At 43.7% G+C, this 14654-nt stretch overlaps 1 protein-coding gene across 4 annotated transcripts in view; it reads left to right on the plus strand.

Annotated features, from left to right (window-relative positions):
• The window catches only part of LSAMP (limbic system associated membrane protein), a 288040-nt gene that overhangs the window by 122550 nt on the left and 150836 nt on the right, over positions 1–14654 (plus strand). For all 4 annotated transcript variants that reach the window (XM_052702829.1, XM_052702832.1, XM_052702850.1 and 1 more), the window contains exon 2: positions 5247–5479. In XM_052702829.1, the coding sequence (XP_052558789.1) occupies positions 5247–5479 (233 nt within the window). The remainder of the gene's footprint in view (positions 1–5246; positions 5480–14654) is intronic.

A 14654-nucleotide genomic window follows, 5' to 3' on the forward strand; every position in this document is an offset into this window, starting at 1 on the left:
CATGAGATTTAGATGGTGATTTACGCCGTCCTTTTAGTAGGTGTTCCAGCTTTGTTTGAAATGTCTGTCACTAATTACAGGAGGATGAGCACTGGACCGTGCATCTGGGTGCTCAGATCCTGCAATACCCATTCACTGCTGCTGCTGTTCCCAGTTTGTTCCCCAGACATTCGTGTCTGGACAACCCTTGCTCTATGATCCCATTTCTTTCTGCTTTCCCTTCTTTCAGAACTGGCCTTTTCTATACTAATCTGTGGCATCATCTCATTCTCCAGTAGCTGTGCCGGCTGCCTTGATGTTTCTCGCCAGCTTTTGCCTCTCCCTGTTTTTTCTCTCCCCCCTCCTGCAATGTAGCATTGCCTTTCTCCATCTGCCCGATTGTCTCTCTGCTTTTTATCTGGGTGCTGGAGCTCCAGGTGCTGTCATTCTCTGCGACAGCACAGAACGTTTCGCATTGCCTCTGCGGCTGGATAATTACCAGATACTGAGTCACGTGGACTACCCAGCCAAACCCTCCCTCCCCTCCTGCCAGAGAGGAGATCACATCTCGGAAATACGTTTCCTTTTTATTATTATTATTATTATTTTTAAGAAGAAAACCAAGGGAAAGTTTGGAAGTTGCTCTTCTGGAACGACCTAGTGGTGAGCACATGAATGTTATCAATAAGGCAGTGGTGGCTCAGGTAGAAGGAATACTTCATCTCCAATACTGAATTTTGTGAAGGAAGGTAAAGGGGATGATAGTCTATAGGGGCAACTTATTAGTCACTCCCAGGCCCAGTCTTGATGTATTCCTGAGGCAGAAAAACATTATAATAGTACAGAGACTCTTGAGTTGATGCTTAGTTTCAGGTCCTTCTACAAATTCAGTGTAAAAGCCAATATCCAGTTCCCAGAAGAGACTAATTGCCTTTCAGTGAGCTTCAGTTCCTAAGCGACTGCAGGTGCTTTTTAAATGCCAGCTCATGTCCTGCTGATGGTAAAAGCACAGCATCCTTGGCGTAAGTGAAGCGAAACCCAAAGACAGATCCTCTGGCAGTGTTCCCCATTGCCATCCTGCATCATCTCTGTTATTCCCTGGTTTCCCCTTATGAAAGTGCAGAGGTCCCAGTGATGCTACGAGAAGCTGCAGACAAGCCAAGTGAGGCATACACTCACGGCTGGATGAGGCTGTGTGATCAGTAGCTGATTAGCGTCACCTAATCATGCTTCGTCGAGATCAGAATCAGGTTTCTGACTGTACTTAAAAGGGACACCAACAAGTCCCAAAAGGGAAAAGGAGGGAGCTCGTGGGCTTTCCTCAGCAGTCTTATCCTCCCATCTGATCCCACTGCAAGACCCTGATGGAAGCTTTAGGAGCTTTATTTGGAAATCTGAAATGTACTGGGTCTGGCTAGGATGGAGTTAACTTTCTTCATAGCAGCTCGTACTGATATCGTTAAAAGGTACCTCTGCTTGAATGGATGTGGACTAGAGCTGTTTATGCAGGTATACTGATCCCCAGAAGATGGGAAGAGCTATAAATCAAGCCAGTATAAGTTCTCTTGTTCTGGTATAGTTACATCCACCCCAGGAGAGTACTGGCATAACAATTACTGTAATTTTGGGTTTGATAATTTTTTTCTATACAGAAAACAGAAACCTCTGCTCTTAAGAAGTCATTTTAACATAAAGAAAACCCATGGGAAACCAGCTGTGTGTCTGCTAGTGAGAGCCCATGCAGCTCTCATTTTTAGGCTGGAATATTTTTGGCGAATTCCCTTGGATTTCATTTTCCGTCCGTATCGAATGGAGAGATGAGGATGCTCACAGCACATGAGCAGTTCTGCACTGATAGTCATATTCGCTGGTTGCAATCGTTTTTGCTTTCATTAAAAACAGTTGATGTTAGGGAGAGCGAGATAGGAACGTTTCTGTACAAGGCACTGGGGAGACCTCATCTAGAAAGTTGGGTATGAATTCTGGTCACGGCAGAGGAGTTCAGACTGAAGCAGGTGTGGAGAAGGGCTACTGGGATGTTTAGGGCAATGGAGAGTCTATCATACAAGAAGAAACTAGAAGAGTCTGGCTTGTTGAGCCCAGCAAAATGAAGGCTGAGAGGGAATATGATTGCTCTCAGTGAACACACTGGAAGATAAGCACCCAGGAGAGAGAAAAGTTATTTAAGCTAAAGGATGGTGTTGGCATGAGAGGAAATGGATATAATCCAGCCATGAATAAATCTAGACTTAAAATTAGAAAAAGAGAAAGAAAAAAAAAAAAGGTTTCTAATCAGCAGAGCAGAAAGACTTTGGGCTGCCTGCCATGCCAAGCATTGGAGAGGGCACTCATGCAATTCCATGGAGAGTGAGCAGTGGTGCAGGGACCAGAATTGTTGTGAGTGAGTGGTGAGGGGTTAGGGTTAGGGTAGGGTTAGGGTTAGGGTAGGGTTAGGGTTAGGGTGAGCTTTGGAATTGCTTTTAGCTGATGAGTGTTAGCATTTCTCCTAGCAGTGCTAGTGGAGCTGGTCCTGGCTGTGTAAATAAATGTCTGCAGTCAGGAGCAACAGAGCACATCTCTGGAGACAATGAGCCAGGTAAGATTTTCTTTGCATCATGTGTCTAGTTTTTCCTATAGTTAGAGGTGACATTTCTGGCTGAAGATCCCAAAGCACTTTCCTGGGGTAAAGGCATTATCCTTCCCTTTTCTACTGTGAAATTGCCCAAGACCGTTTTCAGTATTGTGGAAATGGTGACTGAGATGTGTGTGAGGATGTCCAGGTGCCTTTCTCCAGTTCCAGTTTCCAGTTGTCCACTCCTGGATGGCTCTTACACGATTGTCAGGCATTGAGTGAGGAAAGGAAAGATACCAGTAGCAGCTAGAAATGGCGCAGTAGCTAAAAATCATGAAGGAGCCACATCATATTGTACTGTTTGTTTTATTTTGTTTTATTTTTAGTTAAGTTTTTGGGGGGCTTTTTTTTTTTTTGCTTTTTTTTTTTTTTTTTTTTTTTTTTATGAGATAGCAAAGAGGCTAAAGAGGCACAGCAGCAAGTTTTCTTTTCCTTCTCTGTGTATGGATTGAACTGATGGTAAAATCAATAGTTCCTAAGTCCCTGTAGTGATTGTCCAAGACGTGACCATCACCGCTCGCCGCCCTTCTCAGTAGCTACATCAGCAGATGTCAAGAAATTAAACCCGAAACCACAAGGAAAAGCTGAATGGATGGATCACAAATAGTTTATTAGCACTCACTAGCACTGATGGTAATGCTTTCAATAAGCCTAATGAAAAGCATTTGACTATCTCAGTGAACTTGTTTATTGATTATTAGTGAATGATAAGAGCCATTTGATATCTTGCAAGATGCCTTGCTCCCATTGCCTTGCAGTTAAAATGTCAGTTAACATGCCATTTAATATTCTATTAGTATTGAATTAGCACTTATTACACTGTGAAAATCATCACCATAAATCCTTATTAAAGCATGATCCATAAGGTTGGGTGGCATCTCTGGCAGAGTAGGAGGGTGCGTGTGTGCAGGCTGACATGCTGGGAAACCTGAGTGCATGTTTGGAGCATGCCTGGGCTTGGAGTTTCCACACTCATACACTGATTTTCTGTGGCAGTTTCAGAGGCACAGGTATGCCCAGATGAGTAGTTCAGACCCAGTTTGCTCGCTCGTCCAGTTTTCCTCCTTGCCTTTTCTTTCCCTCTCTCTCTCCCATTATTTTGGTTGTACCACTGGCCTAAGGATAACCCTGGGCAAAAGCAGCACACAACACGTTATGACACAGTTTTTGTTTTCTGTAGTGTGTCTCCTCCTCCTGTCAGTCACTGAGGGCCCCTGAGTGAGCATTCTGAAGGGGTATCTTTGCACCTCATTAAAGAGCATGGCGCAGAAATGCCACACCTGCCTCCAGGCAGAGTAGGTGGTACATATAGTGCAAGTCCAAAAAGCAGCATGACTGGGTTGGTGCTGTGCTGGCTCTGTTGTACTCCGCTCGTTCAGATAGGTGTATTGCGGGTTTGGAAGTGGCTGAGAAACTTCAACGCCCACTGAGTTCAGCTGCAGCTGTTAATCTGCTTAGTTTCTCAATGCCATCCCCCTTGGGATCTTCACAAATCCAAAATGTGCACAGAGGAACTTGGAATACCTTTCAGAAAGATTGAACCTTAGGCTGGGGTCTTTTGGGCTGCTCTCTAAAGCAAATGTTTGTCAAATCAGGCTTGCTTCCAGCCTGGCCAGCAGCTTGGTGAGCCTCTCAGCTAGTCCCACACAGCCTGGCTTTCCTCCTACTCCCAGGTAACTCAGTACAACCCAGAGTGCATCCACAGAGCAGGGGAGTGGGAGGTGCTGGCTGTATGGTGGGGTCACGTCACACAGGACACAGCTGTGGCATGGCCTGAATGAAATGCATTCAAGCAGAGGAACCTGGAAAATGTCTGACCCGTGCTAAGAGGCTGTGTGAAAGCCTCCTAGCCTACTGTCAAATGTTTGTCTTATCATGAAGTGATAATCTTTATCCTCTCTATTCTTTCTCAAAGGCAACACATGCCTGAATAGTGCCAGGGAGAGGTGCTAGATTATTTGGATGCCAGGAGGCTGTGAGCAGAGCTCTGAGCAATGGAGGAGCGAAAGCTCTGGAGACTGAGCTGCTCTGTCCTACAGGCTGCTGACAGACAGGCTCTCTCAGCCTATGTGAGCCTGGCTCTGATGGGTACAGCTGCCAAGAGAGAGAGAAGTTGAGTCCCCCTTGTCTTCTTCAGCTGTGAGCTTAACACCACAGCTTCTTCTCCTTGTGCTGCTGAAACTGAGGGCTGAAGAAGCTGTGTGCTGAGCTGACAAAGCTGAAGCCCTGAACCTTTGCCCTCTAGACTGGCAGGGGGCTGGGAATGCAACTCCTCTCGTGTGCTTAACTTCTGAAGGTGAGCTGGGAGCATGTGAAGGACTCCTGACCTTTCCTACTGGCAGTTAGAAGGGATCTGGTGACTGGGATCTCTTGTGGCCTTCCAAAGTCATTAATTGTGCGTGTGTAGGCCACAGACAACAGGAAGTGAGACCAGGAGCTGTGGCCACCCCAAATCTCAAATGTTCATGAAGCCTTTCCAAAAATCCTTGTGAAAGAATCGGGCTTTGGGCCATGGTGATGAGGAGCTGCTGTACTAGCAGGATTGTACTAACTAGTACCTGAGCAACGTAGTAGTGGGAAGGGACAAAATGGAGGCGCTTGTTAATCTCTCTCTCACCTTTCTCACCATCTTCAGGTGTTATGTAGAAGACAGGAGCTCCAAGGTGGCCTGGTTAAACCGTTCTGGCATCATTTTTGCTGGAGAGGACAAGTGGTCCCTGGACCCTCGAGTAGAACTTGAGAAGAGAAACCCCCTGGAGTACAGCCTGCGGATCCAGAAAGTGGATGTCTATGATGAGGGGTCCTATACGTGTTCAGTGCAGACACAGCATCACCCCAAGACTTCCCAGGTTTACTTGATTGTGCAAGGTAAGCAACATGCCTGAGAAGCAAGCAAAGAGAGACAAACATGGCAGGTGGAAGGATCTGTGTCCTTCTTAGGGAAACCACAGAGCCAGTAGGCTGTGGACCTTGCAATAGCAGCCAGGAGTGAGCAATTCCTTTGGTTTACAGCAGGAGCCAGCAGGGCTTCTCCTTCCTCTGTGGCATGGCGGCTTTGCTCTGACATCAGTCTGTCCGTTCCAAAGCAGTGACAGAGTAGGGAATATCAGTGATGCCAAGGCATATTCTAGATACAAACCTGGCTCTTGGCTCTGGTCCTTCTGGCTCTGAGGGGAAAGCATTTGTTTATGATGCCACCTGTTGGGATGAGGTGCTTGTCTTGTGTCTTCCCAGATAGCCCTCTTGTTTCTTCATCGTCTCTGTCCTCAGATTTTCTTTCTTTCTTCTTACATCAGCAAGAATGTTGTGCTTTTTGGCCTTCTGTTGTCAGCCTCTTGCAAGGCTGGGGAATTAATTTTTCTGGATGTTTTTCTGTGCAGGGTCACTGGTTTGCAGGGTGCACTGTCTCTAGGCATGTGTGAAACCTGGTACCTGTGGTAGCAGCCGCCTACCTTATGTTATGTACTCCATTTTTAGCTGCCCTCCTCCTGCGTATGTCACAGGGAACTGGAAACTTGGCAATCTGAAGCAGCATTGCCCTGTCTGCCTGCCTGCATGCTTGGTGTAATAGAGAGTAAACACATCAAGGAGGTCACCAATTACTGGTAAGGGCACTATGGAGTTTGCTTGTTCCATCCTGCCTAGACCAGAATAGCAAACAAAACAGTTGACTTTTTTTTTTTAATTTAATCTTCCTGCAATTCTGTCTATCTGCCTATTTATCTAAAATATTTATAGATTAGCTTAAATAGATAGATATGTATGGCTGTGTTTAATACGTACTGCAGAAACGTTCAGCTTCTTTGTTATGAGTCAGATAGGAATTTGTTGTCTCTTCGGATCTGTCTAGCAAACAAAAATGCTCCAAATTTCATTTCTCGCAGCTAATGTTTGGATTATTCTGTGTATAAATACATGTACAAATGGACTCTCCTCTTGCTATTACTTGGCCAGCTCAGGGCTAACTAGCATGTTGAGTGTTCATCAAGACAAAGTCGGGCTGTGTGGTCAGGGGTGATGCCTTACATGTGAGTGCAGTAAAAATGAAGTTCCCAATTTGTCTTGTGCAAAATCCCCCTTCAGCAGCATGAGGAGTTATGTGCACCAGCACTCGGAGCAGGTCTTCTGGACTGTGTGAGAGTTTGAGGGAATGCAGCCAGCATGAAACGCACTCACAGAGCCCTGGAGGTGTACCCAGCCTTGCTGCAACCGTGCAGGTAGTTTACTTCTGGTAAAGTCTGACCGCATGCGGTTTTCATTTACCTGTCCAGAAAAAAATTGGTATGAATGAATTTTAGAGCCATGCACATGTATTATTAATTTTATTTGTGCCCATTAGATACAAGTGTAAGCAGCAGAATTGAGTTCTCCAGCTGAGCTTTCAATTAAATGTGTGGGTGTCCAGCTCTGAGCTACTGCCACCTTTCTGAGGATGAGAGAATTCAGGTACTGGCACACTCAAACATGCCTCACAGCAGTGTCTGTGGATAATCTTTGCTTAACATGTTCCATGAATTTACCAAAAGACCCACTGCAACATCATGCTTACTTCTCAAGCCTCAGGTCCCAGAATTCTGTAATTAGATGAAACTCACAGCTTCAATTTTTCTAAAATTAAATATGATTTGTTATGATAGTTGAAAGAAAAATTAAAAAAGAGAAATATAAATACAAATTCCTCTACAATTTGGAGGAATTAGGCTTGTTTTAAACCATATTTTTATTAGTTTAAAACTAATGAATAATTCATTTTAAATAATCTTAACTAATAAAACTAATTTATTAGAAACTGGTATACACTGCAAAATATCCCTTTTCTCTCACTGTATCATTTTCTCATATTGATTATTATTATTATTCCCAGATGTGCAGTTTGCCAGCCTGAAAAATAGTCTGTCACTAGTGCAAATGAGAGGAGTTTGGATATTGAGTTGTGTGCTAAGCTTTTTAGGTTTCTTATTTAATATAATTTATTTCTTTCTCATGCTTTTGTGTAATAAAATTAAAAGCATGGACTAGAGAAAGCAGCAGGCATCCTAAACTGAAAAGTAAATAAATGTTTTCGGGAGGACACAGCTCCTGAAAAATTAAATAACAGGGTTGTTAGCTGATTGATGTGCTGGTCTGGCAGGAGGATGCCTGGGCTGACCATCAAAAGTTCTTTCTGAGCAATCAGGCTGGTGCTGCCCACACTTGCCACCAGACATCCTGCAGTGTCTGCTGATGGACATCAGCTGTGCTCATGCCCTTTCTCTTGCTCAGTTAGTGATGTCCCAGGTCTCTGCTCCCCTGCACTGCGTACCAGAGGCAGGGCCTTAATCTCTCATTTTTCTGCAACCTCATCTAGATGGTCACTGTGAAAGCCCAGCCCCCTCACGCCAAGAAACAGATGAGCTGGCTATCCCAGAGACTAACAAGTAGGTAGGTACAGGATAGGTGCAGTATAAATAAGGAAGGCCACTTCCATAACTGCAGTGCCAGCTGAAAGAGATGGGTTTTGATGTTCCCTAAGAATTGGCTGCATTTACATCATCAAGCTTAATGGAGTTTCATTTCCACTCTTCAGCAAATCATAGAATCATAGAATATAAGATTATCCAGCATTCTTTATTACTCTTTCCCCTTTTTCAAACTCTAAGACTGCTCTACTTGGAGATGTAGACATCCACTGCTTAAAGATTGCTGAGTATAACCATTGGCTGGCTCTTCTGTCTTTCTGACTCAGATGGCCAACGCTGTTGCCAAAGTGGGGTGAGCTGGAGGCAGCTGTTTCTGCCCAGCTCAGTCACAAACAAGTGCTGGTATTGTGCCCTTCACATTGAGGTGAAGACATGAAAAGGCAGCTATAACCCACCAGCATTTTATGCTGCCACGCTGTTGGTGTAGTGGCAATTAGAGACTTTCATTTGCTACTCTGCATATTTCTTTTTGCCTTTGATCAGAGATGCAAAGATCTGGAAGGGCCCACAAGAGGCAGCATGCTCCCTTCCTCTGCACTAGAGACAAGATCAGATAGATGTTGGTTGCTTCCAACATGTGTTTTTTGAAGAGACCCCATGCACCAAAAGCCGTGTATGGCCATTATCTCATACTTGTTGTGCTTGGAAAGCTTTTAGTAAGATGTGATCCAAACTGTTTTTGTTGCCAAATATTTATGATCCTTCCCCAACAGATGATGGTAATTTGTCTTCCTCTTACTCAAAACTACCTTTCACCTGCCCATTAAACCCTATGGTCTTAGACATCTGCAATCAAGCCTATCTCACAAGTTGTATTTTCCATCCCTTACATTGTGCTTTTTTCACTACTGTACAATTTGGTAACACTTTTCCTTAAATATATTGTCCAGAACCTAAGCAAAAGTTCTAGTTTAGGACTCATTTGTGCAGGTGAAAGGTAAATAAATGACTGTATATTTTGCATGTCATGCTTCACTTAACTGACCTTAGAATGAGATGAAATTCACCTTTTATTTATAAGAATACCTCATTGCTTTCTCTTATTAATTCCTGCAGCTCTCAGGTAGTGGCTTACTGCATGTTGTGACTTGATGCACATTCTCCATTTCTACAGCTGAGCATTAATTGTGATTTCCCCCTTCCTGAGCACAGCACTGGTGCTTGCTGCTGTTGCTTTCCATCCAGTTGATTTCTCAATGGAGATGGGCTCCGTGGAGAACGTACTTGTAGTGGCCCTCATCTTGGCTTCCTCATTGAAAGTCAGGTGCCTTCTTTCTACTGCATCCCAAAGGTGTTAAGTGAAGCATTGAAAAGATTAGGGCACAAAGAAGTCCGTGGTAACAACTCACAAAACCTCCCTCCCCACAGATAGCTGTCTGTTGTTCACAGCTCTTTGAAGCATCCTGATGGTGATTTAACATCTGCCATATTTTCTTACCTTGTTCAGGAGGCTGTCAGGCCTGCTCAAGTCAAGATATATCACGCACTGCTCCCTCTTTATCCACTATGCCAGTTATGCTATAAAAAAAGGGGTGACAAGATATATGTTTGCCAAAAGTGCATTGGTTATTTTTTCCTTTACTGTATTATTATCCTCTAGGTGTTTATAAAGGGAATGTTTAATTGTTTGTTCCAGTACAAACTCAGTAACTTGTTCTAGAAGAACAAGTCATAAAGGGAACCTGGTGGCTGCCCCTCTCTAAGCTCTGTCTTGGGCTCTTCTAGGGCTGTAGCCTCAGGCCCTTTTCAGATATAAATAAATGCCAGAGGATAAACCCCAACAGTCCTCACTTAGCAGGGTCACAGGCACAGAGACACAGAGATATTAGCAGGCATGGGGCTTAAAACTTTTGGCACTATTAAAACTGTCCAGCTCAAGCTAAATTACTGTCAGGTACGAGCAGGCAGATAGTTGCTGGTTTTGCTGTCAAGAGGCTTTGCACCACGGCATCACTGTGAATGGAGACGGCCGGGAACTCTTCAGTGGGACAAAAACATTTGACTGGTTTTGGCTTTGATTAAAATTTCATCAGGAAGGTTTTAGAGGTGTTAGATTCCTTTTGTGGTCAAAACTGGGAATAGGAAAAAAATACAGAATTACCGTAATTTATCTATAAGCTAATGGTCGTATCTGGAGTATGGAGAACTCATGCTTGCCTTTTTGCTCAGACTGTGGGACTCTTGCAGCCTTTAACATTTCTTGTGATTCCCAGTTATTGGCAGTTCAAAGGATGTGCGCTCTCCCTTGTTTAGATGTTTATTTTATGACAAAAATTCAAAAGAGCTTTGTCATTTTGGCAGAACAAAAACAAACTTGGAAGCATCAGCAGCAAGTTCTCGTGAAGAGGAATTCTCGTTTTCTGCCCAGCCCTGATCACAAACTCGAAATCAGTGTGTACCAGCTAAAGGCCAAATCCTCCAGTTTTCTTCCAACTGATCACAGGCATTATTCTGTGGAAAGAACCACACAGGTTCTTTCTCCATTATGCACAGCCTTTGAGGAGCTCCTTGCTTACGAAGATTCAGAGTTGGCCGTTCATTGTTTCTAAGTGGTACAAAGATGTAGTTGTTGATGCTGAGATTTACTCATTGAAAAATTATTATTAACTCTATTTGGTACATTAGCTGTTGCCCTTCAGTATCCGTTCCCCTGAAATTAAAGGACTTAGTGCATGCACTGCAGAGCAAAATTCCTTGTCCACTAAGACAGCTGAAGCTAGCCAGGCTTCTTGTGTATAAACACTGCCCTGGCAGTGAGTTCCTTGGTAAGATCTAGTTCTGGAGTTTCCTCTGAGGAGGAAGGGGGTTTTCTATCTACGCAGCCTTTGCCCTCACTGCTGAAGATAAGCACAGGGGAAAATTCTGCCTTAGACTTCAGAGTTATGGGAAGTGTTTCTGGACACAACTGGAGCAAGGAACGCCAGTGTCTTTCACATAAACCTGAAGTCATATATCAGATGGATGTAAATGTTGCTGGACATCTTGGAGTAAGCCAGCGAGACAGAGATTCATGTGACCACATGTAGCTGTTTCCACTGGAGTGACTCACCTTGGACTCCCTTTATCACCAGTGAGGAGAAGCAGGCCTTTCTAGGACATTAACCAGTTCAACCTAAAGGAGCCAGTCTCCAGCAGCTGCAGAGGGGAGTGCAGAGTGGGCAATCTGTGTGGAGCTGTGCACCTTTTAGCCTTTCTAGACCCCTTACTGTCATTCTACTCCAGTTTGTTCCCTGACAGATATGGGGTTGGTGGCTCTCAGTGCTTGCAGGTGGTCACTGCAGACCAGAGCTGGTTTCAAGCTAAGCAGAGTTTTGATGGGGGCCCATCTTCCCCTGGCATTTCTGGCCTTCCCACTCCTGTGCTAGAAGCAGAGCAACTTGAAGAGAGCTGAAGCTATTTTTCCTTTGCTAGCCAAGCAGTAAGGATGTTGGAGTCAGGTGCTGTTCTCTGAGATACGTTTTCTTTCCTGCTTGGTGGGCGCAGAGCCCAGAATTCGGAGGGATCTTTCTAAGTGCTAGCACTGTAGCATTTTCAATTCCAGGGAGTCTGCAGTAGGTAAGAATGAGCACAGACCACTTTGTCTTTTTCAGGACATAGCTCCAGTGGGAAAACGACAGTGAATTTGGCATGCTGTTGCAAAGAATAATGAGATAACATGGGAGTATGAATTTTCTGGGAGGGAGAAAAAATATCATTTTACTGGAAGCAGTGCAGGAAAAGAAGAAAAAAATGGAGGGAGGAGATAAATTTGGATTACTACAGGGCTGGGAGAGACAGGACCAACGTGCACAGAAGGAAGTGACAGCAGATCAGATTGGTGGGGAAATTAAGCAGAGACTGCAGAGAATCATCTTGGGGAACCAAAGCACAGTAGATTTTGCTGCCCCCCTTCTGTTGTTATTGTGGACTGTAATTTCCTACCAGCAAAGTAAGTCTAGAATTTCAGGCGCATAGTAGCAGTGGTGGCAGCCTTTCTAGGTTTTCTGTGCTGGGTTTTTGTTGTTCCCCCCTCAAAACCAATAAATGACAAGAAATTGCACCTGGTGTTTCATAGTTTACCAAGGAACTTTCTGCCACTCCCCATCTGTTTATGGTCTCCCCACAGTGTCCTGATTCCTCTTAACTTTTATTTTCCTATCTCTAGGCAGGGCTGGAATGTTACTATGCAGTGTAGGTTTTGGCTCTGTTTTATAGGTTGACTCTCAGCACTTAGTGCATAAATCAGGAAGTTCTTCTGGAAATATTTTGGTGCTTGCTTTGCAGGTGCAGGCAAGAGACAAAAACAGAATACTTCAAAAAATGCTTACTCATTTTGGTGGAAAAAGTATTGCATAAAATGCACTGAATGTTTTCCTGTGGCTGGGAGGAAGGGTCTTGATATGATAATCCAGTTCCGTATATATATAACTCATCTTAGCTTGAGTGGTCTCTTTAGATAAGTATCATCTGACTTTGCGTGATTTTGCCTGTTCAGCTGATTCAAGGTTCAGACCAATGCTGTGAAACATTTTCCCTTGATATTTTTTTGTCCAGTTTTCTCAGCCTACTGTGCCATGTCTTAGCTGGGGCCGTTATGCAGTGGTGTCGGGACAATATTTGCTTTCAGCTCCATAAACAGCAAGTATCTAGTCCCATGTCTGCTAACCCTTGAGAGTGCAGATAGCCATTAATCGTATATCCAAGTGTGTTCCTTCTCTTGTGGCTGGAACAGCAGTATCCATGGTAGCAAAAGAGTTGTTTTGAACAGTTCAAGCCTTGAACCTCGACTCGATTTGCCCATAACAGGATATAGCCCCTTTGATATCCTAAGTAATGTCTTGTCAAATGTTGAAGAAAAATTTGTTCTGCAGATAAAAAGTGCTCTGAAAGTAACACCTCCTGTTTATTTCCATGGAAACTACAACAGATACAAAGAGCACAATAACACTATTTGATAGAATGTATTCTCAGCTACAAAACACTTTTTTTTTTCTTTTTTTTTTCCAACTCAGTCACTAATACTGGCTGTGCATTTTTGCTAGTGATGAACAAGAGCCTGAATGCCATGATCCTAAAATTCTGCATCAGCGGAGATGCCCCACTGTCACTGTCACCACTACTGAAAAGCACCACCCACTGCCTCACTGTGCTCTCATCCACTGTTTGTTCTTCATAACTATTCAGCAAATGTCAATGAATATCAACGGGTGCCATTTGTTCCCCAAGGAGAAATTCAGTGACACGCCTTTGTTTCATCAGCACTTTCGTATCAGACGCCATTCTGTCAGACTGCCCCTCTGCTGCCATCTGTCACACAGCAACAACATGTAAGGGAACACTGGTAGGAAGGTTCAACCTCTACTGCCATACCACCAACATCCGCCTCTGATGTCATGCGCCAACATAATGAAATAGAAGGCATTGCTTTCAGAGCAGCCCTTGTAATGCTTGTTGTAAATAACAAGCCTGTAACTATTTAGTAGTTTGGAGATGAGCAATGACTTTTTTTATAAAAAGAAAAATTTCTCACAAGATCTGATCTAATCTAAAGCTTTGTATTTCTAACCTACAATAATAAAAGATGTATATCTAGTCTCCACTAGAAATTTTAGGATCAGCTTGTATTTTTACTTGCGCTACAGATGAGAGCTAAAGGTTAATCATGCTCCACCTTTTCCTGTCTCAGATCAACCTTTACTGTAGCTTTACTATCTATTTTATTTTCTTCCTTTCCTTTGAAAGAAATATTGCCAGGTTGAGGTTAGCTAGATTTGTGGTTTGCTTAGCTGAGTTTTTATTATATTCAAACCCCAGAGATGCTGAAGTTAGCTTGGTTTGCGAAGGAAGAGTATGTAGGATTTTGTTAGTATGGTTATTCTGTTTGCCTGTCCTTCTTCTGTGTAATCCTCTGCTCAGCTACCTCCAGCACCTCTTGTATCCACTGAGACCTCCACTCTGCCTTAAAACATTCCCACCAATGTCTCCCAGTCTCCTACTGCATCCCTTTCTGATGGGGCGTACAAAAAGGTTTTTGGCTACATGTCAGTTTGGATCTATGGGTGTGCCAGCTGGCTGGTGCCATGTTCACCAAAACTGGTCAAGGGCTCTGAAGGCTGTCCAATGGATGAGACAGGAGGACCTGGGACAGCCAGGAATTGTTAACACACAGAACAGTGTGTTACTTTTTATTGTTTTTCTTATTTCACCGGTTCCTGTGGAGTTGATACTGCAAATCTGCCATGCCCGAAGCTCCATATGGGATTCTCTTGAAATTCCAGATTCCTGGGGCCCAGCAGCTCAAGTTTCGTGGGTTTGGGCGATGTGTTACTGTCTACACTTGTAGCTGTGTATTAATGGATAAGGACCTGGATCAAAATTGCGATTCCACTGAAATTAAAGGGAATTTTGTTTCATTGGCGTCAAGACAATTGGAATTGACTAGAAACAGATTGTAAAATAAACCTAGATGGAGCCAACAGTTCAAACACAACATCCAGACTTGCAGAAAGAAGCAAATTTATTTCCTGCTTTAAAAGCTTTCCATTTAATATGAATTAATTACAGAAAGAAAGAAATTGCCACATCAGGAAAGGAAACAAGGTAAT

Source organism: Tympanuchus pallidicinctus, unplaced genomic scaffold (genome assembly GCF_026119805.1).
Source record: "Tympanuchus pallidicinctus isolate F22 unplaced genomic scaffold, pur_lepc_1.0 scaffold10, whole genome shotgun sequence".
Taxonomy (NCBI): Eukaryota; Metazoa; Chordata; class Aves; order Galliformes; family Phasianidae; genus Tympanuchus; species Tympanuchus pallidicinctus.